Genomic DNA, 23,004 nt, shown 5'->3' on the forward strand with positions numbered 1-23,004 from the left:
TGGCATCGGTTTTGCTCTCGTGGATGATGGAAATTGGTTCTCTTTCGGCTGCAGATGTCAACAACATCGCCCTGAATGCAACATGTAAACTCCGTTTCAAAGCCCATGCTCATCTAATGTTCTCTCTCTCTCTCTCTCTCTCTCTCTCTCTCTCTCTCTCTCTCTCTGGCCTTTGGCCAGGCCGTGGCTTTCAGAAGAATGAGGTCAGGTTCTCGCCCCCCCCAGCACCAGATGCATGTCTCGTTGGTAATTCAACCCCAATAAACTCCCAGTTCATTCCATTATATGGGCTACTGCAAGCAGCAGATGATGTACAAATTGGCCGTGAAAGGTCGTGCGAATAAGGGTAAGTTTTAACAGAATCCGCGGGGATCAAACATGGTCCCTGCTGTAAGTCGGCATTGGGAACGGTTGTCGAGCGGTCGCCGTCAACAGTTGCTCGAATGCTTGCAGCCGGCGAGCGAGCTCTTGGTGCTCCTTCATGATTGCCTGGTTTCTCTTCTCGAGATGGTGAATATATTCCGTCGCTTTCAGTAGAACGGTTCCCTAAACACAGTCAGAACCGCAAAAAGAATAGCACATGCTGGAGCAGGGACGCCATACCTTGCTGACTTTGGGCGCTCCCCGTGTCTGGCTGTCATCGTCGTCTTCGTCGCCCTCATCAGGCATGGACTTCAGAGATGGTACCGCATCTCGGAGCTCCGCAATTTTGTCCTTGAGATTTGTGCGATATTTCCTCTCAATATCATTGTGCGCGGTCCGGTCCCCCAGTTTCCCCTTTTCATTTGCCGCCTCTGCGGCAGCGGCGGCTTTGGCGGCTTGTGCTTTCTGTGCCTTCGTTTGTTTCGCAGGCTTCGGTGCCTCACCCTCCTTCTCCTTCCCTTTGCCCTTGGACTTTGTCGGCTCGTCGCCGGCTGCCTTTGAGATCTCGCTGAGGCTTGCTGTCGCAGCACTCGACCCCCATGTGGCCCATGCTCGAGTACTCCGATCCTATGTCACCTCCCATGCCAAACCCGAAGCCGGAGGCAATGTTGTTGGCGGATCCTCCTGCGTTGAGGGCAATGGCGAGCAATCGTCTTTGCTCGGGGTCCAGCATAGGCGCACCGAGGCCAAAAAGCGGGTTCATTCTGAGGCCGGGGGCTGGTTTCTCCCAGCTCAATGGTGTTGAGTAGAGTCCCTCTCGAGGCGGCACTTCTGATGGGGGCTGAGTTTCAATGTTTGAAAGCTGCTCGCCCAAATTCATGTTGTCGAGAAAGTCCTCATCCTCAGACAGCGCATTGTCGAGGGCGCCATCGTCGAGAAAGTCATCCTCTCTGAACGTTGGGTTTGCATAAAGGCCGGTGCCCAACCCTGGTGTCGTAGGCAAGGGATTGAGCCGCGCTGGTGGTCTGTCGCAAGTCAGTCTGTGCCACCTGCAAAAGTTCCGTCACGTCGCGCCGCCTGCCTACCTGCCGAAATGTGAAGGATTACTGGGCCGTTTTGAAAAGTCGATTTCAAAACTACCACCCAGGTTGTTGTCTGCGTCATCATCGTCAAATTGAATCCAGTAGTCAACCGACTCTAGGGCTGCCGCATCCGGGTCCATTTTGGTCCTCTTCTTCTCGTGCCCTTCCTTTCTTCGTGGGCTCGTTATATTTTGTGTTGTCCTTGAAAGCCCAGGCCCCGGTCGTTTATTATTGGCCTGGCCCAGCACGGGCCGGTACGAGAGGTTCGTCGGCGCTGTGGAGGTCTGCGCAAAAGAGGGCACTGATGCGGAAGGCGGATTGGAAGACGACCCGGTCAAGGATGGCTCGCCTCGCGCGAGCGCATCCCAGAAGGCAGCGTCGGTCTCATTGCGAGTGGCAGCTGCAGTGGACGATTCGCCGGCCTGGTCGGAGATGGTGGATGTTTGATTGTTGGGTGTGGCGAAATATTCCAGGTTTTTGAGAAAGTCGGGGTCCATCACAGCGCCAGCATGTCGACCCCCGAAGCTTCGAGGGGTCGTACGATCTAGGAATCGGCTGGCCTTGTATATGCGAACACGAAGGGAACTCGGCGGTGCTGGCGGGGTTGTAGCCAATGTTGAGGAATGTTCGCGGCGAAGACTTGTTTGCTAGGCTTGCAGCATCACTCGGCACGGGCTTTGGTGTCGTCTCCAGACTTCGTGATGTTGCTGCTTGGCGAAGGGCGGTTCCAGGGCGCTGTGTGGTCCTTGTGCGGGAAAGAGGTCGGAATGGCGGGTATCGCACCGACTCGGCGTTGCGATGATGGGAGCAGACAATGCGGAGGAGTTCGCAGGCTTGCAGAAAATCAGCAGTGGTCGTCAATTGATTCGGGATTTGAAGCAGCAACGAGGCGACAGCAAGGCAATGAGAGGTGTCGCGAGCAAGCAAGGTAAGGTAGGTAGGTTGGTTACGTTAGGTGGTGTGAATGGATGATGGTGGGGAAATATGACCAGACATAGGAATTGGGGAAAGAGAGAGCACAAATACGCACCAAGCTGTTTATTAGCAAGCTTTTCAACAAGCGCAAAAAGATATTTTAGTTGAGACCGACGAAGCGGGGTGGTCGCCGGGGTTTCGCTTGCGAATGCTACTAGCAGGTTGCGGAATGGATACGGGAGGGAATGGTGAGTCGCAAATGTCACTTTTGTTCATTCGGGTCAGGGGGAGCGAGGAGGGCAAGGCAAGAAAGCCGGAAGACCAATGAGGTTCCGGAGGCGAGATTCGACAGGCCAGATGATGGCCTGACCTTCTCAGGGAGACGTTCCCGCTAACCGGAAGATTTTGGTTGCGCCTGACGAAAATCGACCACTTCATGTTGACAATCGTATGATACTCAAGGCTGAAGAGGGGAGTCGTGCGATCCGACGCCGAGGACCGCAGGTGAGCTTCATGGTTGGATGACGAGCCCGAGGCCCCGCTACGGGGCGTTAGCGGCCTTAGCCTTGCAGCTGACTCATCGCAACATGGTCCCCACCACGCCTTGCAGGGAGTCACTTCCCGACGTTCCGCCCCCAGCTCGCCCACCGGGGGAGGCCCCGGGGAGCGTTCTAGGTGATTAGTCCCCTGAAGATCCTCGGCCAGTGGCATTTGACAGCGGACCAGGCCTGAAGTGGAAGGCTGAGGACCAGCACAGGGTTTGTTCTTTGCCACGTGCTAGATGTGCTAGATGTGCTTCCTCAGGGCACGCACAATGCGACGCATAGATACCTTTCGCTCACTTGCATCCGTCGCCTGTTTACACCACGACAACTTTCCAATTCAAAGCTCTGATGGTACACAATCATCACAGGGCAACGAGGAAACATATATGTCCCGATTTTATGATATCTTAGACCCAGTGTACAACTCGGTTCAAGCGTTTTAGTCCTGCTCTTGACAATTGCTGAGACATATGGCTCCTTTCTCCTTGCACTGGCTCGATCCTTCACACTAGCCTGTTGAGAATATCGTCTAGGCTCATCCACGAGGATTCGGGTCCTTAGATCGACTCGCACAGTCGACGCACTTCCCAGTCGCTGCCACGAGGTCATGCTTCGGACTTGGTCCCCGACAGCCGATCTGGTGGCACCACTTGAGGTTATAAAAGCCCGTATGGCCACACTCCCACATTTTGTCGACCTGGATACACATTATACAGATCCTCCCCGGTTGCTATTGGTGTTCGAGTACTGAAAGTATCGATAAAGAGCAGTATGTGCGGAAAACTATGGCCTGTCTCGTGTGAGCCGTCGGGAGAGCCAAGACAAGAAACATGCAAGCAGAATTTAGCTTCGTTTGCAAGCAAAATGCGCTCTTACCGGTATTACTCAAAGGACCTACAGTCTCTAACATGAGGCTCAGGAGTTATGAACGTTGATAACTTATCTTCTCCCGACAGAACTGTATTGTTGTCGTGCACCCGCTCCGGACCTAGAAGTCACAGCTGTCTAGTAACAGCGAGGAGGGGTTGTGACTGGAATCGCAGCTATGGCCTGGGAGGCTATCAGTTCACATCTTCCATTGTCAACGATAGCTCCGGCTCAGTAGCGGGGGCTCGGGGGTAGATATATGTTGAGCGAAGGCGGGGAGGCGGGCTAAGGGCAGATCATCCATCTCTTCAGTGCTATCAGTCAGACCTAGAATACCCCCCCAAAGGTTTCTATACATGGAGCCAGAAGGCATGCAGGCTGCCGAGAACGTGGGTGCTGTGCAACCCCGTCACGCTAGGGAGCCAGCTCCCTATCGTGTCGTTTTCTCGTGGCATGTAGCACTAGTCTAGGTCAGGATTGATTTTCGTTACACATACGAAACAGAAAACAACGACTGAGGAACAAGTTCTGTGCAGTATCATCAGCGAGGCTAATGCGGTGTCGAGGTCAGCCACAGTCTGGTCGGTTGTGTCTGCTCCACGTGCAAGGTCAGGGCCCTGGCAGCTACTTCATGTCTCACAGCTCATGATTCAAGCTGTGAATTTTCGACAGCCGTATCAGTATCAGACGTCTTTAGCTGAAGCTCGCGATCCGAAGGAAAACAAGGAATCCCGACCTCCTTCGAGTCACTGTCAAGGAGAGGGGCTTGATCACGCCGTGGGGGGCTTGACATCGGCCGGTCTTGTGAGCTGTCAGAACCCCCGAAACCCCGCCTCGCCCCGCAGCGTCTACCAAACCTTTGCTTTTGCTCTACACGCAATACTTCGCTCCAGCACGACACACCTGCTCATTCGCGTCAGAAGAGTCCAGTGCGTCTCCTCATTACATGCTTCCAATCGATATGTACTGTAGAGATTCAAAGATCTCAATTTTTCGTGTCACCAATTTCATGCCATGTCGCCAACCTCGTTGCATACACGATGCCCACGCCATGCAACCACAAGATGGCTGCCACACATGTCGCATGCGTCCACACGAAGACCTGTCATCTCTTTCTGCATACAAGCCGAGCTCCCCGCTCGGGTCCGGTCCAAATGCAAGGGTGATTCAGTGCTGTCAAGACCTGCTATGGGCTGTTGAACAACTGAAAGGGTGTGCAGCCGCGGCGTTCGGACCTGATCTGTCATGTGCTGTGACGTCTTAATTAATGTCCACGCAGCCACGTCTTTGAGAGGAGGGGTTTTGCAAGATCATAGCCCCAATCAGCTTCTTGCTGGCTCTTCGGCAAATCATGTGAGGGGAGGGTGCTGCTTGACACCCTTGGCCTCGTGTGTCTCTACGGCATTGCTTCGTACGGTGGTTTGTAGAGTGAATCAGCGTCATTTTGGTGTTAGCGAACGTGTTCAGTGTATCTCTCTGCACCACGTCTTTAGCCCCGATGTATGGCAACTTCAGCACATTTCCAACGCCAACTTCCTAAAACCGGGGGCACGCTTCGCTCAGTACACCATGAATGAAACGAGGGGGTTCACATGGCAATGTTCTGTTGACCATTGCTTATAGATCAGTCTGCAACAGCTTCGGGCGCAAATGAGGTTCAGTATGAAGGGCAAGATGCTGGCTTGAGTTTGATGTGCACCGACATACTTGCTGTCTACTTTAGATGAAGCTTGCAGGCCCGCCGTTGCCTCTTCAGACGATTTTTACGCTCCTGCTGGCTGGAAGTCTCTTCGCAGACCTCCTGCCCTACCTCGAGCAAGGTACCTGCCTAAAGAACATTGATGTGCTCCTGCCTTAAAGCTCCTCCTCAAAGCTGCTCCTGCCCCAGAGCTCTGGCACTAAGGTATTTCCGCAGAAGCACAAATTAGTTGCCCCAAACACTTACCTGCCTAGGTAGGTAGGTAGATACCTACATTAAGTACAAGTAGTGGCCAGATATCCAGGACTTGTGCCCCCCTGTCCACTCCTTGAACGACGAAGTCTCGGAAGCAAGCTCTCTGCTCAACGTTGCCATACCTCTCCCAGCACCTGCAGTTTTGCAACTACATCTCTAACGCAGCTCACAGCTTCAAAGGCAAATCCCAACACGGCTCCAGGACTGGGGAACCAAGATACGATGCGACTCTTTTCAGGTTCTCATCTCGTAGTCTTGGTCCTCGCAGCCTGGTGCCAGCATATTTCAGCGCTCTCTTGGGGCATCCAAACGAAACGGTCAGCACCGGGAGGCTTCCTAGGGGATACAACCCTGAGTTCCGCATTTGGTATGGAGAAGGACGTACCCCTGCCAAGTATGTACGCAGTGGCCTTGCGTGAGCTGCAAGAACTCGAGACCCAGCCTCTTTGTCACCGGGTCGCAGCTCGTCTCCTTGTCAACAACTGTCAACTCCTCGACGGCAAAGACGATGCCACCGTGTTGATCGACAGTGGTCGTCAGGTTCGTGACTTTGTCGATTCCTACGCCGCCAGTTTGGCCATTTGCGATCTTGAACGGGGTAGCTTTTCCATTCCGTCTGATTGCTTCAGATTTCAAGAGACCGTCCTACTCAACCTTCCAGAATTCGACAAGACGAACCTTCATGTCTCAACGCGAGAGATCGACTCCTGCCTCACTGCACTGGCCAAGTCAGATTCTGCGTGGAACACTTGGGTCAGCTACCGCCACAAGGCTCTGAGATTCTGCGAGGCCGCTCGCGCTGACAATGAGAAAGGTACGTTCTCATGCTTGGTATTCCCTATTGTTTGTACTAACAATATCTAGCGCAAAACGTGGAGTTATACAAACGGTTGACTCGAGTGCTCTCTAGGCTCACTCATGGTGTTGAAGCCGAGCTGGAGAAACATCTGCGATCCATCAACGACAAGTTAGATAATGCTCACCTCAATCTGGATCACCTGGCACCGCGTCTGAATCGTCTTCGAGATGACCTCACCGCGCTGGAACAAATGTTGTCCGAAAGAGTTTTTCACACGGCAACGGTAGGTCGATACTCACAATGATGTGCGGGTAGGGTCAAGCTAACACTCATAGGACACGACTTCTTCGATCCAGAACGGCCTACGGGACGCCAATACTCTTCAGCAACTGATATCAGTCCTGATTGAGACAGTCCTGCAAAGCAATGCCGATAGCTCGACTTCTCATGATCGTGCTATTGAGACCATGCAAAAGTATACCGATCTCGAGTCGTCCGTTTCTGCAGTGCTTGAAGGGCTCATCACCTCGACAAACTCCCTTCAAGAGCATATTGTATGTGGCCCCCAACACCCAAGACTCATGACTTATTATGTTGTAGACGGCATCAAAATCTCAGGCTGCTGCCCTCGCGCATCAGCAAGACCGCCTCGAGCAAGTAAGTATGGTGAATATCGGCATTTATCGAGCCGCTTTATTGACGTGAATCAGGGGTTGAAGACTTTACTTGGATTTTCGGATAAACTCGCTACAAAATACGAAGACCACGTTGAGATGATAGAGAAAGCTCATTCGAAAGCCGGAGACATACTTGACAAGTTGACAGAAGCCTCTGCTTCAGCTAGCACGGTCCATGATTCCATCCGTGGCAGTGTTGGCTGGATGAATTGGTGGCCATACATTATTTGTCCGACAGTCTCCTTGACTATGGGCTCATATGGACTACCTCCGTCAGCTCTCAGAAATCTGGGACTGGTTGCCCTAGGTGCGTAGCTCGTCAGTTCTAGCCAAACATTCAAGCTGACGATCAACTAGGCGAGCTCACTGGATTCGCCATTTCTTTAGCCCATCATTTTCCACGCGACATTGTGCGAATTTGGAACGACGATGGCTCCTTCGGACTGGGCACCGATATCAAGAGCGACTCGAAGCCTGCACCAATCATTCCATCTACTGTTGGCTTTCGAAACGGGACGATCTAGGCGGTATTATTCGCGCCAAATCTTGGGGTTTTCGTTTTACAGATCATTGGGGGTTAAGTGGAAGTTCTTACTTTCCATGGGATTTATTCTGGGCTCGCTTATACGTGAGAAACATAGGCGCGATAAACTGGGACATCAGGAAAAACTGGTGATGGTTGATTTCGCGTAGCTTGAGGGTTTTCGGGTAAGACGTCGAATTAGCAAGCGTTCGGTTTCGCTACCCAAGCAAGCATAGTACAATTTTTTTATGGGATTTTTCAGGTGATGGACTGCCAGTAGTTGGTGCAGCAATGGTGATGTCGTGGTGGTGGGGCGCATCACTTGCGAAGCCACCGTTCTGCATGCAGAAGCAGACAACACATGTGGCAGCAGCTGAAGTGCCTCTTCCCATTAGCACCATCAGATCTAATGTGCATCAGCGGCATTGTACCTCCAACTTGACCGTGCCGACACCGCGATAACAAAGCATCCAAGCCCACTCAGTCCAGTGAGCAAGCCTCATTGCCGCAATGTCTTCCTCGGTGATCAGAGTCGCTCTCGTCCAACTTTATCCCGAGGTCAGTCAGTCACGTAAGCGATGGGTACAACATGGCATCACTTGTCGAGACTACCATAACGAGAGGACTTTGTTCGGATTTCCATTGGAGTAGTCCAGTAGTGCTGACGTATATGCAGCCGCTCTCCCTGGCATCCAACTTTACCAAAGCCGAGTCGTTTATCCGCGACGCTGCATCCCAGGGCGCTCACATCGCCGTCCTCCCAGAATATCATCTCACGTCCTGGGCGCCGCAAGACCCCCGCTTCCTCGCTTGCTGCGAGCAGTCCCCCCTCTATCTCGAGAGGTACCAGGCTCTCGCCAAGGAACTGGCCATCGCCATCGTCCCGGGCACCCTCGTCGAGCACCGGGCCGAGACGAGCGACCTCGTCAACATTGCGTACTTCATCTCCGACGGCGGCGAGGTTCTCTCGCGCTACCAGAAGAAGAATCTCTGGCACAATGAGCGGCCCCACCTCGTCGCGGATCCTTCGGAGCACAAGGCTTTCGACACGGCGCTCGGCGGCGGGTGTCGAGTGGGCATGCTGGTGTGCTGGGACCTGGCGTTTCCCGAGGCGATGAGGGAGCTGGTGCGAGATGGAGCGCGTGTCGTGATCATTCCGGCATTTTGGCTGATGGATCAGTATCGCGACCGGACGGGAAGCGTCATCAATCTCGAGAGCGAGAGGGTGTTCCTGGACAGCGTGGTTGTGGCTAGGGCATGTGAGAGCTCTGCGGCAGTCGTTTTTGTCAATGCGGGAGGTCCGAAGCCGCGCGCAAAGGGAGAGGATCAATCTATGAGCTTTTGCGGGGTGAGTCAGGTCGGGATGCCACTGCTGGGATCTCAGGGGAGGCTGGGGGCGGAGGAGGGTATGAGTATCGTGGACGTGGACCTTGACACACTCGATGCTGCCGAGGGCGGCTATAAAGTAAGGGCAGACTTGGGACGAGAAGGGTGGCATTACGGTTACTCTCTGGTCAAAGAAGGCGAGATTGGTTGAGGAATAGGACATCTCTATTTAGGATGCCTAAAACTAAAAGAAAAAAAAACTGCGGTACCGGACACAAGCTCTTGAAATAATGCGTCGCTAACCATGCTAAAATTCATTGATCATTGCATTTTTTGCAAGCCGTAAATGAACACATCGCTCAGGGTATCGGCAAGGTCTCCATCCTCTTCCGTCGTGCTTCGTGCCGGGCGATGGCGAGAAAGTCGACCCGGGTCGCGATCCTGTTGCGTCCATGTTTATGCTCCAGTCTCCTTCGTTCCCTGCCCACATTGTGTGCCCGGTCTCGTTCGATCTTGGGGTCGGAGGACGGCTCACCGCAGATGAATCTGAGCCCTTCGTCATCTTTTGACGTCCACACCCCCATCATGTTGGTAGGCAATCCCTGGTTTGGGTGTGTCTTCAGCATCTCCATAACTTCACTGGCTATTCCGGTTTCCATGCATGTTGCTGTCAATGCTCGACAAACGATCTTGCGTGAGTATCCAAAGGATTCGTAGTACTCCACCTTCCTCGCGACTTCGTCAGCGTCTTGGTCTGTCTCCAGAGCTGGACGTACTTCGTTGTTTCGTTCGTGTGCTTCAGCCACGCTTGCCGACCATTCGTGAATCCTGTTCACTCCTTGGTTTATGGTACCTATCGTGAAGTCATGTTCCCCAGCCCCCTTCGTCTCAGGCCGGCTTTTATGTTGTCGTTTGCGAGCGGAGTCCTTGACAGGCAGATTGAGAGGTATTGGTGAATCATCCTTTGCCTCTTGATGAAGTTGTTGTGATGGTGTGATCTCATCGTCACCCGTGTCCTGCGAGTCGCGCACCTGGTCTTTCGCGGCACGACCACGAATCACAGAGTTGGATCTGGAACGAGTCGTCAAGTTATTTCCATCTACTTTTGAGGCCTTCGAAATATTATCCGGGGTGGAAGGAATCTCGTCATCCCGACTTCTCCGTTGTCGTTTGTGTGCTGAGCTGCCATGAACTGAGGCGTCATTGACCATATCAGTAGTTCTATCCCTCTTGACGCCCAAAGAACCTCGCCCGGATGCAGCACTCAAGTCTGCTGTTGAGTCAGTGTTATGGTGCGAAATCTCCTGCCAATGCCACTGCTCCTTAGTGTTTTCTGGTGATATCTCAGGGTCACTCGCTCCAGAAACAATCGCGCCATTTCCAGTGCCATTTCCATCAGCAGGGTCTTTGATACCCTCTTCGGCGGTGCTCTGGCTGTCGGGTTCTTCGAGGGTATTGACGAAGTCTCGCAAAGAGTTTTCGTAGCATTTACGCAGAAGCTTTGCGGCATTCGGATACTGACCACGTGCGAACCCGAGCTGTTCCGCGACTTGTTGCCAGTCCTCTTCACCATCAGGATCTCGGCAGGCCTCGACAGCTACGTGTAGCAGGTAAAGATCCACTGACTGTCTACATATCTTGGGCTGCAGGTCGATGGCGAGTTCCATGACCTCAGAGTATGCGGCTATGTTGGCAAGAAACTCGTTTCTCTCGTCATCGAGCTCTGGGGAAGGAGGCTCGGTCTGCGCGTCCTTGACTTCAATGACATCCTCCACCCTATCGGGGCTCGTTGTCGTTTGTCGCACACCACGATGTTTGTAGTTTGAAGGGCCGTTTTCTTGTGGGGAGGAACTTTGGTTTTGAAATGGTGGTTTCGAATACTCGTGGTAGAAGTCGTATTTCTGTCCCTTGCTCTCTGCAGCCTCGATACGAGGCCTCAGGACTTTCAGCCAGTGATTCCGCCAGGATTGCCAGGTATGTTCTGGGTTCTTCGTACTGTCAGCTCGAATCAACCTGTACCACCTCCTGTTGCACACATACCTCTACAGCAAAATCTTGAAACCATTTTGGGCCGGCCTGTATGCCTTGCCTCGCTGCACGTTTGACACTCTTAGCTATCAAAATATCATGTTCCGGCGTAAATCGGGATCTCTGCGTTGACTGCGGTGCCTCATTCTTGGACAACTTAGGCAGACTGTTGCGAGGAGACTGATCACGTAGACGGGATACTAGAGGGCTCGCCATCTGCGCGTCGGCCGGTGACTCTGGAAGTTCAAGAGGCTCAGCAGGAGAACCATCTGCACGCTCCAACTGATTTCGATAATGAGACTTGATCTCCTGGCGCGCTGCATCGGCGACAGCACGAGTCAGCAGGCCAGCGCCTTTGGTGCGTGCGAGGCGTGACAAGATGCCGTCCTCTTTCCAGAGGTCGTCCAGTCGATCATCGGCCTCCAAGACGTATTTGGTGACCCGCAGCATGGAATCGATAGTGCGCTGCTGAACAGGCTCTTCGAGTGGGTAATCCGAGTGCCACCACTGGCCTTGAGGCCAGTATGACGCCAGTTCTTTGAGCTGCGCCGCGCTCTCAAGATTCTGCAATTTTGGTTGTTGAATCGGACTTTCACTTGGTTGAGGCTGCGCTGGTGCATCACGTTGTTCAGGCAGCTGAGCCGGAGTGTTGCTAATGATCCTCTTTTGCAGTTCCTCCTGGGACAAGAAGGAAAGCTTCTTGACCCAGCGATCTCTCCATGATTGATAAGTGTGGCGATTGTTCTGGACAGATTATTACTAATAACGAAACAGAAGCTGGGAATGAATACATACAACCCGCTCGAGATCTTGGTATACCGTATTTCCCTTGTCGTTCTTACTATTCGCAAGAACCCACTTGATGAGGTCGGAATCATCAGATGGGGTGAATGGAGTACGAGTGCTTTTCCCCGGTGCAGCGGACGCCGTAGGTCGGGACTTCTGAGATTGATGACCAATCAGGTATGTGCCATCATCTTTGTTCTGCAGAATGCCCTTTTTGATAGAATCATCGACCCATTTCCAGGAGTAGGCACTTGGTGGTGCGTCTGCTCGCATATGGTCTGCGATGAGCATATCGGCATTCTTCTCCAAGGGCACGATCGAGCCGCCATTATTCTGTACCCGAGTCAGGAAACTGAGTATCAGGATACGATTTTTCAACTGACCGAGATAGATTCCAGTAAGGACTTTCGACAGGCAACCCGCTGTGCGACCCAAAACTTTATGCCCTTGAATAACTGGCCACCGGGCAGTCCTTCATAAGTGATGGCTGCCGACATTCTTTGTGATTTGACCCGCAGATTGTCTCGATGGGAGCTGGAGCTTCAAGAACGAGAATGTGTATTGTACTTGAGGGCGCAAGACTGGGGGGCAGTTGCAGGACTTCTGAAGTGGGTTTACGTTGCAAATCTCGAAGGTGCCGACCCCAGGTCTTTAACTCAACGGGGGTCTCGCGAGTTGTGAAATCCGTGGTTCCCTGCCCTTTCGCGACTGGTGCATAATGAGCCCGCTGAGCAGCTGGCGGCGTAGCGGCCTGACGTCCGCACGTTGTGACCTAGGAGAAGGTGACAGACAGTGACTGACGCGTGATGAGGCGCGATTGAACCCGTGCCATCGCGTCCTCACGTGCAACCAATCCACCCCGCAATTCTCTGTTAGTAAGCGAAATTCAAGCACCCAGCTTGTCAGCGTCGGTTATCCGGTGACGTTGGTCTCTCAACGGGCCATCCGGATTGCTATGGTCATATTTGAGACCAAAAGGCTCACAACCTAAGGGCGAAACAAAACAGGAGGTGAATACTGCTATTTGCTTTGTACAGCTTTCATTTGTGTTGCGAAGCGAGCTACGGCCGTCGTACCCAATGCAGCTGATCGCAACTGCGACTACAGTCTCACCTCTCTGCTGCCTACTGCTGACGTCTTGAAGTTTTGGTAGGCCGCTGGGACAAGCCTCTCAGCATCTGGCGAGGCTTCACGTGTTGTTCTTTTTGTACCCGGCGGGCTTGAGGTGCATGATTCCTGAGTTGCATGTCGCGAAGATGGGCATAATTAGAACAGTAGCGACAATCGTGCTGAGCATTTCGTTCTTCGTGTTCGTGCTCTTCTTCGGACGACTTCCAGCCTTAAGGTAAGCCAGCCGCTCCGCAATGCACCCCGTTCATAAAGCTGACGAAGGAAACACTAGGAATACTCCAGTCGCGGCGCTGTATAAGTTACTCTTTGTCCGCGTTCCTGATGGACTCGTTGCTCTGGATCGGATTGTGACGTCGGGGCGTCTATCCCGATCTCTCTCACGATTTGGAAATCATATCATGTACGACAGACATCCGACGATAGTGGTGCGTTACTCCTGTCTCAGGCCTGTCTGTTCATTCTGATTCGTGTACCTAGATGTTCTTCTTTGGCTTGCTCTTAGGTGCCGAGTACTTGTACCTGCCGAGCGCCTGGCCTCAAATGTCGACCTCCCATCGAGTCTTCGGCTCCATCAGCGTCTTTTTGCCATACTTGTTTCTTTACCTGGCGGTCAACGCCGATCCCGGCTACATCACGCCAGAGAATCACGCCTATTACATGTCGCTTTATCCATACGACTACTCCATCTTCCATCCCGGCCACAAGTGCAGCACCTGTGGCTTCATCAAGCCCCCGAGGTCCAAGCACTGCAGCATCTGCAAACGCTGCATCGCAAAGTGCGACCATCACTGCATCTTTATAAACGGATGTGTTGGCTACGAGAACCACAAGTGGTTCGTCCTGCTCCTCCTTTCGACTGCCATTCTAACGACATATGGCGGCGCTCTGGGCTATTCGATCCTCACAGCCAAGATCCGGGCCAGGTTTCCTGCGTGGTCCGTCTGGCCGCCAAGCTCGCTCGGCTGGGAGGACTACTTCCTCATCTGGAGTTGGGGGCTTCAGGACGACGTCAGCATGGGGGCTGTCACACTGCTGTCGTCCATGACGACCCCCTTGGTTTGGGGTCTGCTCATCTACACGCTGTGGCTCATCTACTGCGGCACGACGACCAACGAATCCCTCAAGTGGACCGAGTGGAAGGAAGACATGGACGATGGGCTTGCATTCAAGCGCAGCATGTCGACCAACAGGACGAGGGACCCCCTGCGCGAGTCGGCGACTTCGCGATGGCCGCTCGACACCCAACAGGTCTTGGTGACGACCGAGAACGGCATGCCGCCGGCTGCCGGTGGACCTGGACAGGGCGAGTGGGAACGCATCTGGAAGATGCGCGACGTCGAGAATCTCTACGACATGGGGCTTTGGGATAACATGATGGACGTCTTTGTGAAGGATTATGCGTTCGGGAAGCGGCGGGACCAACCTCCTATTGAGGATGAAGGCCGGCCGCGTCAGCCATTGAAAGCCTCTCGGTTTTGAGGCACGCTGGGCCGCTGTTGGCAGCACAAGCTGGCAGTTCGACAGCCAGAGAGACTGTTTTAGGAGTACTGGATCGCATCATTAAATGCGTGACCGATGACACTGGCTCTAAAAGTAGACGAGTTTTGAGCGACAAAGATGGGCATCAACATGTAGATGCAAGGTACATTCATGAGAACCTAAGCGGTCGCGGCGAATGGAGTAGTGCTTCTCGCGGAATGAGCATTTAACGGGGTTTCATTGACCATTTCTCGTAACTATCGTTCCCCCACACAGGCGGCATTAGGTAGCAGGCGCTGCGACCGATTGCAGCCTTTAGACTTCATCCTCTCACCACATGTCTGCCATATCCAGGTGAAGCAGCCTCACCTCATCATTGCAATGAATAGTCTTCGGTGCCGTCGGTCCTCCTGTTGGAATTGTGCACAGCTACAGAATGGTTCCAAAGCTGGTTTGTGTTAGCCATGCAGCTTGGCCTGCGCGCAAAAGGTGGTCACTTACCCGAAGGTGCGCTTGATGCTGTTCACATAGTACTCCTCCCAGTTGCGCTTGGTGACGTCCTCCTGGCCAACAGGAACGCCGGTCCAGGACACGCGCATCAGGGTAACGTGGTCGACGTCGTTCTGGTCGAACTCAATGCTCAGCTTGGAGAAGTGGCCAGCGGGCCACTGCTTGAGACGCCAGCTCTGCACGATCCTCTTGGGGGACTCCAGCTCCAGGTACTCGCCCGAGACATTGCCATCAAAGAGCTCGAACTTGCCGCCCTTCTTGGCACCCTCAAACACCTTAGGCGGCGCACGGGTAAAGGCAGCAATGCGACCGGGATCAGTGAAGGTCTCGTACAGCTGGTCGGCAGAGGTACGGAACTCAGTTGTCTCATTCAGGGTAACAGTGTTCACGACGCCTCCATTGTTGGTCTGAGTGGAGGACTGGGCTGCAGACTTGGAAGCGCTTGTAGGCGCATGCACCTTGGGGGTGGAGAAGCCGCTGGATGGGTTGGACCCAGGCGCGTGCTGGATATCCTTGCCATGCTCAGCAATGAGGGCCGAAGAGAGCTTGGAGAACTCAGATCGAAGCTGAGGGACAAGCTTGGAGCGAACCAAGTCTTTTACAGGCTGCTTGTCCTTGGACTCGGCGAAAATGTCGACGTCGAACACGTACTCGTCTTCCTCGGTGTCATGGGCGACCTCGGGGACCGTAATGGTGCCCGAAACGTCAGCCTCATCGGGAGTAGAGCCGGAGTACTCGAGCACGAGCTTCACGTCGAAAATGGTAATAACTTTGCCCTTCCTTTGGCTGACGTCCACATCGCCGTCCATGCTCACGAGCTTGCTGATCTTCGCCGTGACACCGCCATCCTCAGCCTGGAGCTTCAAGAGCGTGGTCGCGAGGTACTCCTTGGCCCACGGTGAAACATCCTTGTTGACCCAATGCCAGTTATTAGGGTTATGGAGGACCATCTTGGAAGCGGTGACTCAGTTCTGACGAGAGCTGTGAGGCTGTGGCTTTTGACTGTCGAATCCAAGTCAGCAAGGAGCTCGAGAACAAGGTGATGCTTGCGATTCGGGAAGGTAGGGTTCCAATGTTCAGAGAGAGGTCGAAGACCGAAGCATGTGTCATCAAAGATGGGAGTACAAGTCTTTCTATGACTGGTGCCAGCTGGCGTATCATCATGTGGAAGGGGAAGAAGGGGGTTGAGGTGTTGTTGGCAATGGAGGTCGTCTTACCTGTGGACGTGTTTTCGGTGTCGTTATCTCATAGCTAAGGACACCTGCAGGAGCGAAGTGGGAGTAAGGTAGTTAAGTGAAAACAGCTTCACAACGGAGTCGCGAGAGAAAGCTCTAGAATTTTGACGACTGCGGGGTGGAGACTGCTGCGGTAGAATCTCGGCTCGCCTGAAGGCTACGGGGACCCTCAACGCATCCCTTCACCATTCTGAGCCTCAGGCTGCTCGCAACTGGACTGGGTTGACTGATTACCGACTGCCTGACAGAAAGTCCATTCGCAGATCGAACAGACCGAACAGAGCCAAGCTCATCTGGAGCATGACCACAAACAAAGGGCCAGAGGGCCACTCCAGTACCAAACCCCACCACACCGACAGCTATCTGCAGCACACCGAGAAGGAGGCGGGGCCGAGAGGTCTATCTGCTACTGGGCTTTGAAGCTGCCAACTCGCGCGGATCAGGTCACCTGTCTGGCCAGTCGGCAGGCTATTTGCGATTGTCCGAGAACGACTTGGTGCTTGTTGGGTCGGGGCGATGAGCTTCTGTAAAGGGTGACACGGCATGCATATGTGGACTTGGTCGTCGAGCGACTCAGACTCAGTACGCCTGCGCAATCCAGGTCATACCGCCGCGTTCCCGTGCGTCGACCAACGGATGCGAGGTGCCTTTGGCGAAGCAGCTTGGGCGAAACGCTAATGCAAGGTTCTCGACCAGCTTGCCTAGGAGCCGAATCACGCAGCGTGGTATCACATCCGAAATCCAAGGCCGGGCGACCAAGAGAGGTAGAAAATTAAGCGCCGACGCTTCTTCTTTCTCCGCACCTCGCAGCAGCCAATTGGACACCCATCATGCCCCCTTGGCGTCTCCAAGAATAGATTGGACTTAACAAGCATTGCTTTCCCACGAGCTCTGTCCCAGAAATCGCTGGCCGACGCGGTCGCGACCATGTGGTCGGAGCCAAAAGATCAGAGAGCGCACTCTGTACGTCTCTGCTGTTGAGATGGCCTGGCTCTGAAAGCATCTCAAGCCAGAATATGGGCTCTCGACGTGTCAAATACGACCTGTGCTCCCTTCAAGCGGACCGTTGGATAGCCTTGAGCGACTGACGCCTAGACGTGATCTCCTCCCAGGGCACTCGAAGCACCTTGCGACAAAGTAGCACCCACGGGCATCCCGGTCCTCTGTTGTGCAGTAGTCACATGCGGCACTGCTTGAGCTGTGGCCCGCCCTAGTTATCTGTCTTGACTGGTTGGAGAATCATCTCCTAACAGGCTACCCCATGGATAGTCAACGCCAAGGTCAGCAAGCGTTCTGGCCGACAAAGCAAAGGTACATGCACACACATCCCAGCCATGATCTATGAGAGGACCGAGCCAGTGGCTACCATATCACTCACCTACAGTTCTTGAGCTCATGGTTGCCCATGTTCATCGCTCCGACCGATCCTTTCATCTTTCTCTTCTGTGTCTTCGATCGCAAAACGACGAGAATCGACACCGTCCGGGTCTTGGTTGGTGTCACCACAGCCAGAACTGGGGATCAATGTTACGGAAACCAACCGACATCCATTCACCCCACCCCTGACATCTATCTGCAGGGTCAAAGCCGCTGCAGGAGGTGTGCAGTACCATCCGCCGGCCAGCCCATTTCGCCAGCCTTCTGTCTCCTGTGCCGTCCATCCTCCTTGCCTTTTCGTTGCCGAAAACCTGCTCCTCTGTTCCCTCCACTGCACCTTGTCGGCGAATCTGGTGTCACGACACTGCTCTTCGTCTCGTATGCTATAGCTTGGCCATGCGCTTGACCTCACCCTCCACCCGTTGCTGAACGGATCGGTGAAGAGCTTCTTAGCTACGGCAAAGCAGCGCACCTGGTCCAGCTCCCCCGCCTCTTCGCGCCAATCCTCGGAGCAACCCGCCTACGCGCTGCAGTGCTATTTCCAACGACGAGCAAAGGAAGCGTGTCCGACCAAGACGCGGCAGAGCCACGATGAGCAATCCTCGTGATCCTTCGCGCCTGCGGCAAGGGCTCAATCCTCTCTTGACCACCTCTCTCGGTGGCTATCATCAGAGCGCAGCACCATTGTCTGCTGTTTCACTGAGCTCGACAAGCCACCTGCAATCGGCACAGCCCACACCCACCACCGGAAGTGCCATACAGCCCTACAACCCTCAGGAATGGATTGCTTCGCCAGCAGCTGGGCCCGAACGAACGCACCAGTTTCCCGAAACTCAAAGTGGTACACATCCTTTCACCTCGTTGCTGTGGGCACGAGTTCCTTGTCGCAGGTCAACCTCAGAACTGACAATTCAATTAGTATCCCCTCCGCCCCCGCCTCCGTATAGTCCGCCTTGGAACCAGCGCCCAGTGAGCAGCGTGTTCGAGTCTTCTCCAGCAGCCAACACCTCGGCCGCCAGGGTGCCTCCAAGCAATGTTCATCGGCCGTCGCCTGAACCTGTTGCCAACACGTCATTCCCTCCTCCGCCCGGGGCCAACGGCCGAGGCGGTTCGCGCGAGAGACGATTCGGTCTCTCATCGCTGCGAAGACACAAGGAAGCTCACGAACAGCCTAGCCCGCCTGATCCCATGCCGCCCATCTCATTCTCACGGCCTACACCTCCTCCCATTAATATCCCGATAGGACAGCCGGTGCCACAGCGAACGGCTTCTGGTTCTTCACAGGGACCTCCTGGTGCACGTCGGGCGGTGTCCACAAGCGCCATCGAGACTCCGACATCAGCCAGGTCTCGATCAACATCGCAGACAAGATGGGAGCCCGGCATGCCACTTCCGCCTCCACCACCCGGTCCACCGCCAGCTTCATCCAGATCACAGAGCGTACAAAGTACCAGCAGGACGAGTGAACCGATGGTCTCGCCACCGACAAGGCGCCCTCCGCCCAGCAACGGCTCCGCGCTTGGCCCTGTTCCCCCGACACCTGCTGACTGGATCGATCAAGACGTCCAGCAAGCGACCCCAACACCTTCGCGGGGCAGGGCTGCTGGCCTGACGATTGACACCACCCAGCCTGCCTCTTCGAGTCAGGTCACCGAATTGACAAGCTCCGCCAGTCTTAGTCGTGCTGGTGCTGTGCGTCTCGATAAGACCATTGTTCAGAGGCGAGCCGAGAGCCGGACGAGACAACACGAGTCTATGGACGGCATCCTACAACCAATGCAATTGACCGATATCGTGGTCCCGAGTGCCACTACCTTGTCCCGGCGACGGACCATTAACAAGTCTACCCCGAGGAGCGGAGGCAGGACGATGCAGGACACGCCCCAGACGGGGGGGAGCGACTCGCAACGAGACCCGTTGAGTCTTACCCCCAAAGCTCTGGGGTCTGCACACAGGACTGAGCGGGACATGGCAACACCGCCCTTTTCACCACGTCCCGGGAAAGCCCCCGCCACTGATCCTCGAGGCGTTGCGCCGAAAGCGCTCCCAACGCCGCCACTTCACAGTCGCTCGGCTTCAGCCTCTCAGACTCGAGGCGGCAGGTCAGGCTCCTTGGGTCGGGCTGCGGCGACGCCCTCCGATAGCGCCCCATCTTCGTCAACAACGGTGCCCAAAACTGTGGTCGTTTCTCAAACAGCCGATCAGTTCTGTCAGGGGACCATTGAAAGATTTGAGGCTTTTGCGGCCAGCGAAGCGGCCGCCACATCCGATGGAGACCGAGTCCGGCTTTTTGCCGACTTTATCGTCAGCGAGTCGAGGATTCGACGCGAGCGATATGCTTCGGCGATAGGGGCTATGGGGTCTGAGATATTTGATCTGACGAGGGACCTCTTCCGGCCCATGGCGGCCAGGCGAGAATCCGGGATCTATCCAGGCCAGAGCCAATTCACGCCACTGTCATCTCAGCCCTCTCGATCACACCGCGGGTCCATTGACTCTGCGTACCGAGACGTCGTTGGGCAGTCGAGCTCAGCACCGACATCTGCCAACACACCAAGCTCGCCCTTGGCTGGTCCACCAAACAATGGCACATGGACGTCCAACTACATGCCTTCCCTTTCTCCTATCCTGAGCCTCAGCGTCAGTGGGAATGGGGATGGTAGTTCTCGAGGCCGGCCGCCCAGCAGATGGTGGGAATCAGACTCGGCAGGAACTGGGGGTCACTTGATGGAGAGGTCCAAACGCGAATCCAAGTACATGGGCATGCCAAAAGAAGCCCGCGAGGCTCTGCAATGGGGAGACAGTCCGGTCCAAGACGAACTGCACACGGGCGTCAGTGAGCCTGATGCTTCGGCTGGCTATCCGCCCGAGAAGACGGGTTGGCATGACCAGGAGTCAGCCCTGACTCCCCAGCCCGTTGGCATTCGCAGTTCCACGCAGTCCCTCACCTCGTCGGCATCGCCAACTACCCCAGGTCCAGCACAGTTGGACATTTCTCGCCTCGTGACTCTGCCTCCTCCGTATCCTCGCCACCACCCGGCTGTGAACAACAACCACCCCGAACTCACGGCGACACGCACGGCTGTGAGACAGATCAGCGATCTTTCCGAAATTGAGCATGCTAGGGCGCGATACCAGCAAACGAGCCGCAAGAAGCGGGAAGAGGCCACCAAAGCTGCTTCGGAGCGACGATCGGCTCTGCGCAGCAACCTTCAACAAGAAATCAACTCGGGCAACATGTCCTTTGCAGAGGCTTCTGCGATTGAGCAAGATTCGAACGAGAGCGAAAGAGAGGGACTCAAGGACCTGGAAAAGGCCGACTTTGAACATTTCCAGAGCCAAGTCGTGATCCCTCTGAACGAGCTCCTCACTGGCCGCATCGCCAAGGCGAACGCGCTCTTCGACGGGCTCGCCAGTCGGCTGTTTGACGACGTGGAAAGCGCAGCGGACATGCCGCAGGAGGAGGGCGACGACAAGCCAGAGCTACTGGAGAAGTTGACGCTGCTGAAATGGATTTTTGAGGCAAGCGAGGTTCTGCATCGGGCCAACTACGACTTGCTGTCGGACCGCAACGACCGGTACCGCGACGTTGTCGTCACGCCGTACCGGCTTGCGAATAACCAGGAAAAGGTACGGTCCGCCGAGGCCTTCTTCGCCGAGGATGCGGCGAAGCGACAGCTGGCCTTTGCCAACGAGGTCCTCGAGCGGACGCGGACGTTTCAGAACGTCATGGAGCAGAACGTCGTGCGCGGCGTCGAGGTGCAGCTGTCGGCGTTCTGGGACATTGCGCCCCCACTCAGCCGGCTGCTCGACAAGGTGCCGGGAGACCTCAGCGGAGGAGGGTTTCGAGTGCAGATTCCGGCGCAGGAGTACCAGGAGAACCCGACGTATCACCAGCACCCGTTGCAGTACCTCTTCAGCCTTGTGCTGCACGCCGAGAAGAGCACGTACCAGTTCATCGAGTCGCAGACAAACCTGCTCTGCCTGCTGCACGAGGTCAAGGAGGCGACGGCGCACGCGCAGGCCAAGGTGGTGCAGAACGAGGAGGGCGGCGAGCGGGCGGATGCGCTGCGCCAGGAGGAGGAGAAGAGGCTGACGGAAGACCTCAAGGAGAAGGTGCGCGTCGTCCAGGACCAGTGGCACAGCGCGCTGGGCGAGGGTGTCAAGGGCGTAAAGCAGACTGTGGGCGAGTGGCTCCTGCAGACGGGCGGTTGGGACGAGACGCTCGAGGATGGCGGCGTGGGCAGCGTGTGAAGTGGGAATTGTTAGAGAGGCAGCATGTGCTGCCGTGACGTTTTCGTCTCCTTCATCTGGCTTGACAAAGTTGATACCCCCATTACACGATACATCGAATTCTCTCTATAAATCACAATTGTCATTACCTGATTTCTCATTGGGAAGCTCTCGTCTGGATCATTTTGTTTGTAGATGCAGTTCAGGCTCGACCCCTGCAGCCGCCGTTCCACTGATCATGCTGGTGCCATTTCATACCAGCTCCTGTCATCTCATCTAGATGTTCCTGTCCTCGAGGCATCTGCCGTGGTGTTCTGTTCCCCGGACGTAATGTACAAGGCGTATGTCGTGGTATCACAGTTGTACATGGCGGGGGGGGCCAGTCAATAGGCACCCGCCCGGCTCGTCTGCATCTCTGTCCCCGTCCCATCCCTCTTCCCGCCCACCCCTCCTCCATGGCAATAAAGGGGCCAGGCCCCTGTCCGCTCCCGCACACGGTTTCCTTCATTGCTTGCCAAACTCCTTGGGCAGATCCATGCCGACCCTCCTCGCCGTCAGCCGGACGCGCTCCTCCTCGTCCATGCCCATGCCGGGGTTGTAGCGCTCGAGCAGCGTGGCGTAGACGCGCTGGGCGCGCAGGTAGTCGAGGAACTGCGCGGCCTCGGTGGCGGCGGCGGGGTGCGCGGCGGCGGGCTCGGCGAAGCTGCTGCGGATGCGGGCGTGGATGGGGGATCGGTTGCGGGCGAGGATGGGGCGGGGCGGGAGCTCGCGCAGGAGGCTGCGGTAGAGGGAGCGCAGGGTGGCGGGGTTGGAGGCCATGGCGGTGATCTTTGTGGCTGTCTCTTCTTCGAAGGCTTCTGGCTTCGGTGTTGGCTTGAGGGTGATGGCTTTGGGGAGGTGGTGGTGTACCATGCGGCGGGCTTGTCTTTGGTACGTTTTTGGTCATGTAAAAGCCCGAAGGTCATGCAGGCGGAAAGGATTAGGTGTTGCAGTGCACCGTAACTGCTCTTGTTTGCCCCAATATGGGTACGGCACACTGCAAACACCCCTTCCACCGGCAAGCCACCCCTCTACAACAAGAAGAAACAATTCCGAAAGCTTCATCATTACTAGAGCATATTTGAAGGGCTACGATGCGTCAACCTCATTTCCGAAATTACACTGAAAGAGAGTT

The 23,004-nt window shown here is 55.1% G+C and overlaps 9 protein-coding genes across 9 annotated transcripts in view; 5 read left to right on the plus strand and 4 right to left on the minus strand.

Moving 5' to 3' along the window:
* VDAG_10061 (xaa-pro dipeptidase) overlaps positions 1 to 88 on the plus strand; it is a gene marked incomplete at both ends in the record, with an annotated part of 1,532 nt that extends 1,444 nt beyond the window's left edge. Inside the window, one exon of the mRNA XM_009651325.1 lies at positions 55 to 88. Coding sequence (XP_009649620.1) covers positions 55 to 88 — 34 coding nt within the window. The remainder of the gene's footprint in view (positions 1 to 54) is intronic.
* A 168-nt stretch (positions 89 to 256) lies between these two features.
* VDAG_10062 (uncharacterized protein) lies at positions 257 to 1,942 on the minus strand (the record flags this gene model as incomplete). Its single annotated transcript, XM_009651326.1, has 4 exons — positions 257 to 546; positions 604 to 931; positions 984 to 1,388; positions 1,449 to 1,942. 4 exons carry the CDS (start codon positions 1,940 to 1,942, stop codon positions 373 to 375), a joined length of 1,401 nt encoding a protein of 466 aa, XP_009649621.1. The 3' UTR covers positions 257 to 372.
* A 4,153-nt stretch (positions 1,943 to 6,095) lies between these two features.
* VDAG_10063 (uncharacterized protein) lies at positions 6,096 to 7,962 on the plus strand (the record flags this gene model as incomplete). Its single annotated transcript, XM_009651327.1, has 6 exons — positions 6,096 to 6,540; positions 6,591 to 6,808; positions 6,861 to 7,079; positions 7,144 to 7,182; positions 7,236 to 7,509; positions 7,560 to 7,962. The coding sequence occupies 6 exons, from the start codon at positions 6,096 to 6,098 to the stop codon at positions 7,724 to 7,726; spliced, it is 1,362 nt and encodes a 453-aa protein (XP_009649622.1). The 3' UTR covers positions 7,727 to 7,962.
* Positions 7,963 to 8,235: 273 nt separating this feature from the next.
* Positions 8,236 to 9,262, plus strand: VDAG_10064 (hydrolase; the record flags this gene model as incomplete). Its single annotated transcript, XM_009651328.1, has 2 exons — positions 8,236 to 8,283; positions 8,402 to 9,262. 2 exons carry the CDS (start codon positions 8,236 to 8,238, stop codon positions 9,260 to 9,262), a joined length of 909 nt encoding a protein of 302 aa, XP_009649623.1.
* Positions 9,169 to 12,362, minus strand: VDAG_10065 (uncharacterized protein; the record flags this gene model as incomplete). Its single annotated transcript, XM_009651329.1, has 3 exons — positions 9,169 to 11,039; positions 11,092 to 11,823; positions 12,249 to 12,362. The coding sequence occupies 3 exons, from the start codon at positions 12,360 to 12,362 to the stop codon at positions 9,411 to 9,413; spliced, it is 2,475 nt and encodes an 824-aa protein (XP_009649624.1). The 3' UTR covers positions 9,169 to 9,410.
* A 1,174-nt stretch (positions 12,363 to 13,536) lies between these two features.
* On the plus strand, positions 13,537 to 14,475 carry VDAG_10066 (palmitoyltransferase SWF1; the record flags this gene model as incomplete). Its single annotated transcript, XM_009651330.1, has 1 exon — positions 13,537 to 14,475. One exon carries the CDS (start codon positions 13,537 to 13,539, stop codon positions 14,473 to 14,475), a length of 939 nt encoding a protein of 312 aa, XP_009649625.1.
* A 140-nt stretch (positions 14,476 to 14,615) lies between these two features.
* On the minus strand, positions 14,616 to 16,221 carry VDAG_10067 (Hsp90 co-chaperone AHA1). Its single transcript, XM_009651331.1, has 2 exons — positions 14,977 to 16,221; positions 14,616 to 14,923 (listed from the first exon to the last, which is right to left on the minus strand). Exons 1-2 carry the CDS (start codon positions 15,933 to 15,935, stop codon positions 14,905 to 14,907), a joined length of 978 nt encoding a protein of 325 aa, XP_009649626.1. The 5' UTR covers positions 15,936 to 16,221; the 3' UTR covers positions 14,616 to 14,904.
* A 1,967-nt stretch (positions 16,222 to 18,188) lies between these two features.
* VDAG_10068 (uncharacterized protein) lies at positions 18,189 to 21,851 on the plus strand (the record flags this gene model as incomplete). Its single annotated transcript, XM_009651332.1, has 1 exon — positions 18,189 to 21,851. One exon carries the CDS (start codon positions 18,189 to 18,191, stop codon positions 21,849 to 21,851), a length of 3,663 nt encoding a protein of 1,220 aa, XP_009649627.1.
* Positions 21,852 to 22,334: 483 nt separating this feature from the next.
* On the minus strand, positions 22,335 to 22,649 carry VDAG_10069 (uncharacterized protein; the record flags this gene model as incomplete). The annotated part of the gene is made up of 1 exon (XM_009651333.1): positions 22,335 to 22,649. The coding sequence occupies one exon, from the start codon at positions 22,647 to 22,649 to the stop codon at positions 22,335 to 22,337; it is 315 nt and encodes a 104-aa protein (XP_009649628.1).
* Between the last annotated feature and the right edge of the window lie 355 nt (positions 22,650 to 23,004).

Source organism: Verticillium dahliae, genomic scaffold (assembly GCF_000150675.1).
Source record: "Verticillium dahliae VdLs.17 supercont1.31 genomic scaffold, whole genome shotgun sequence".
In the NCBI taxonomy this organism is placed as follows: Eukaryota; Fungi; Ascomycota; class Sordariomycetes; order Glomerellales; family Plectosphaerellaceae; genus Verticillium; species Verticillium dahliae.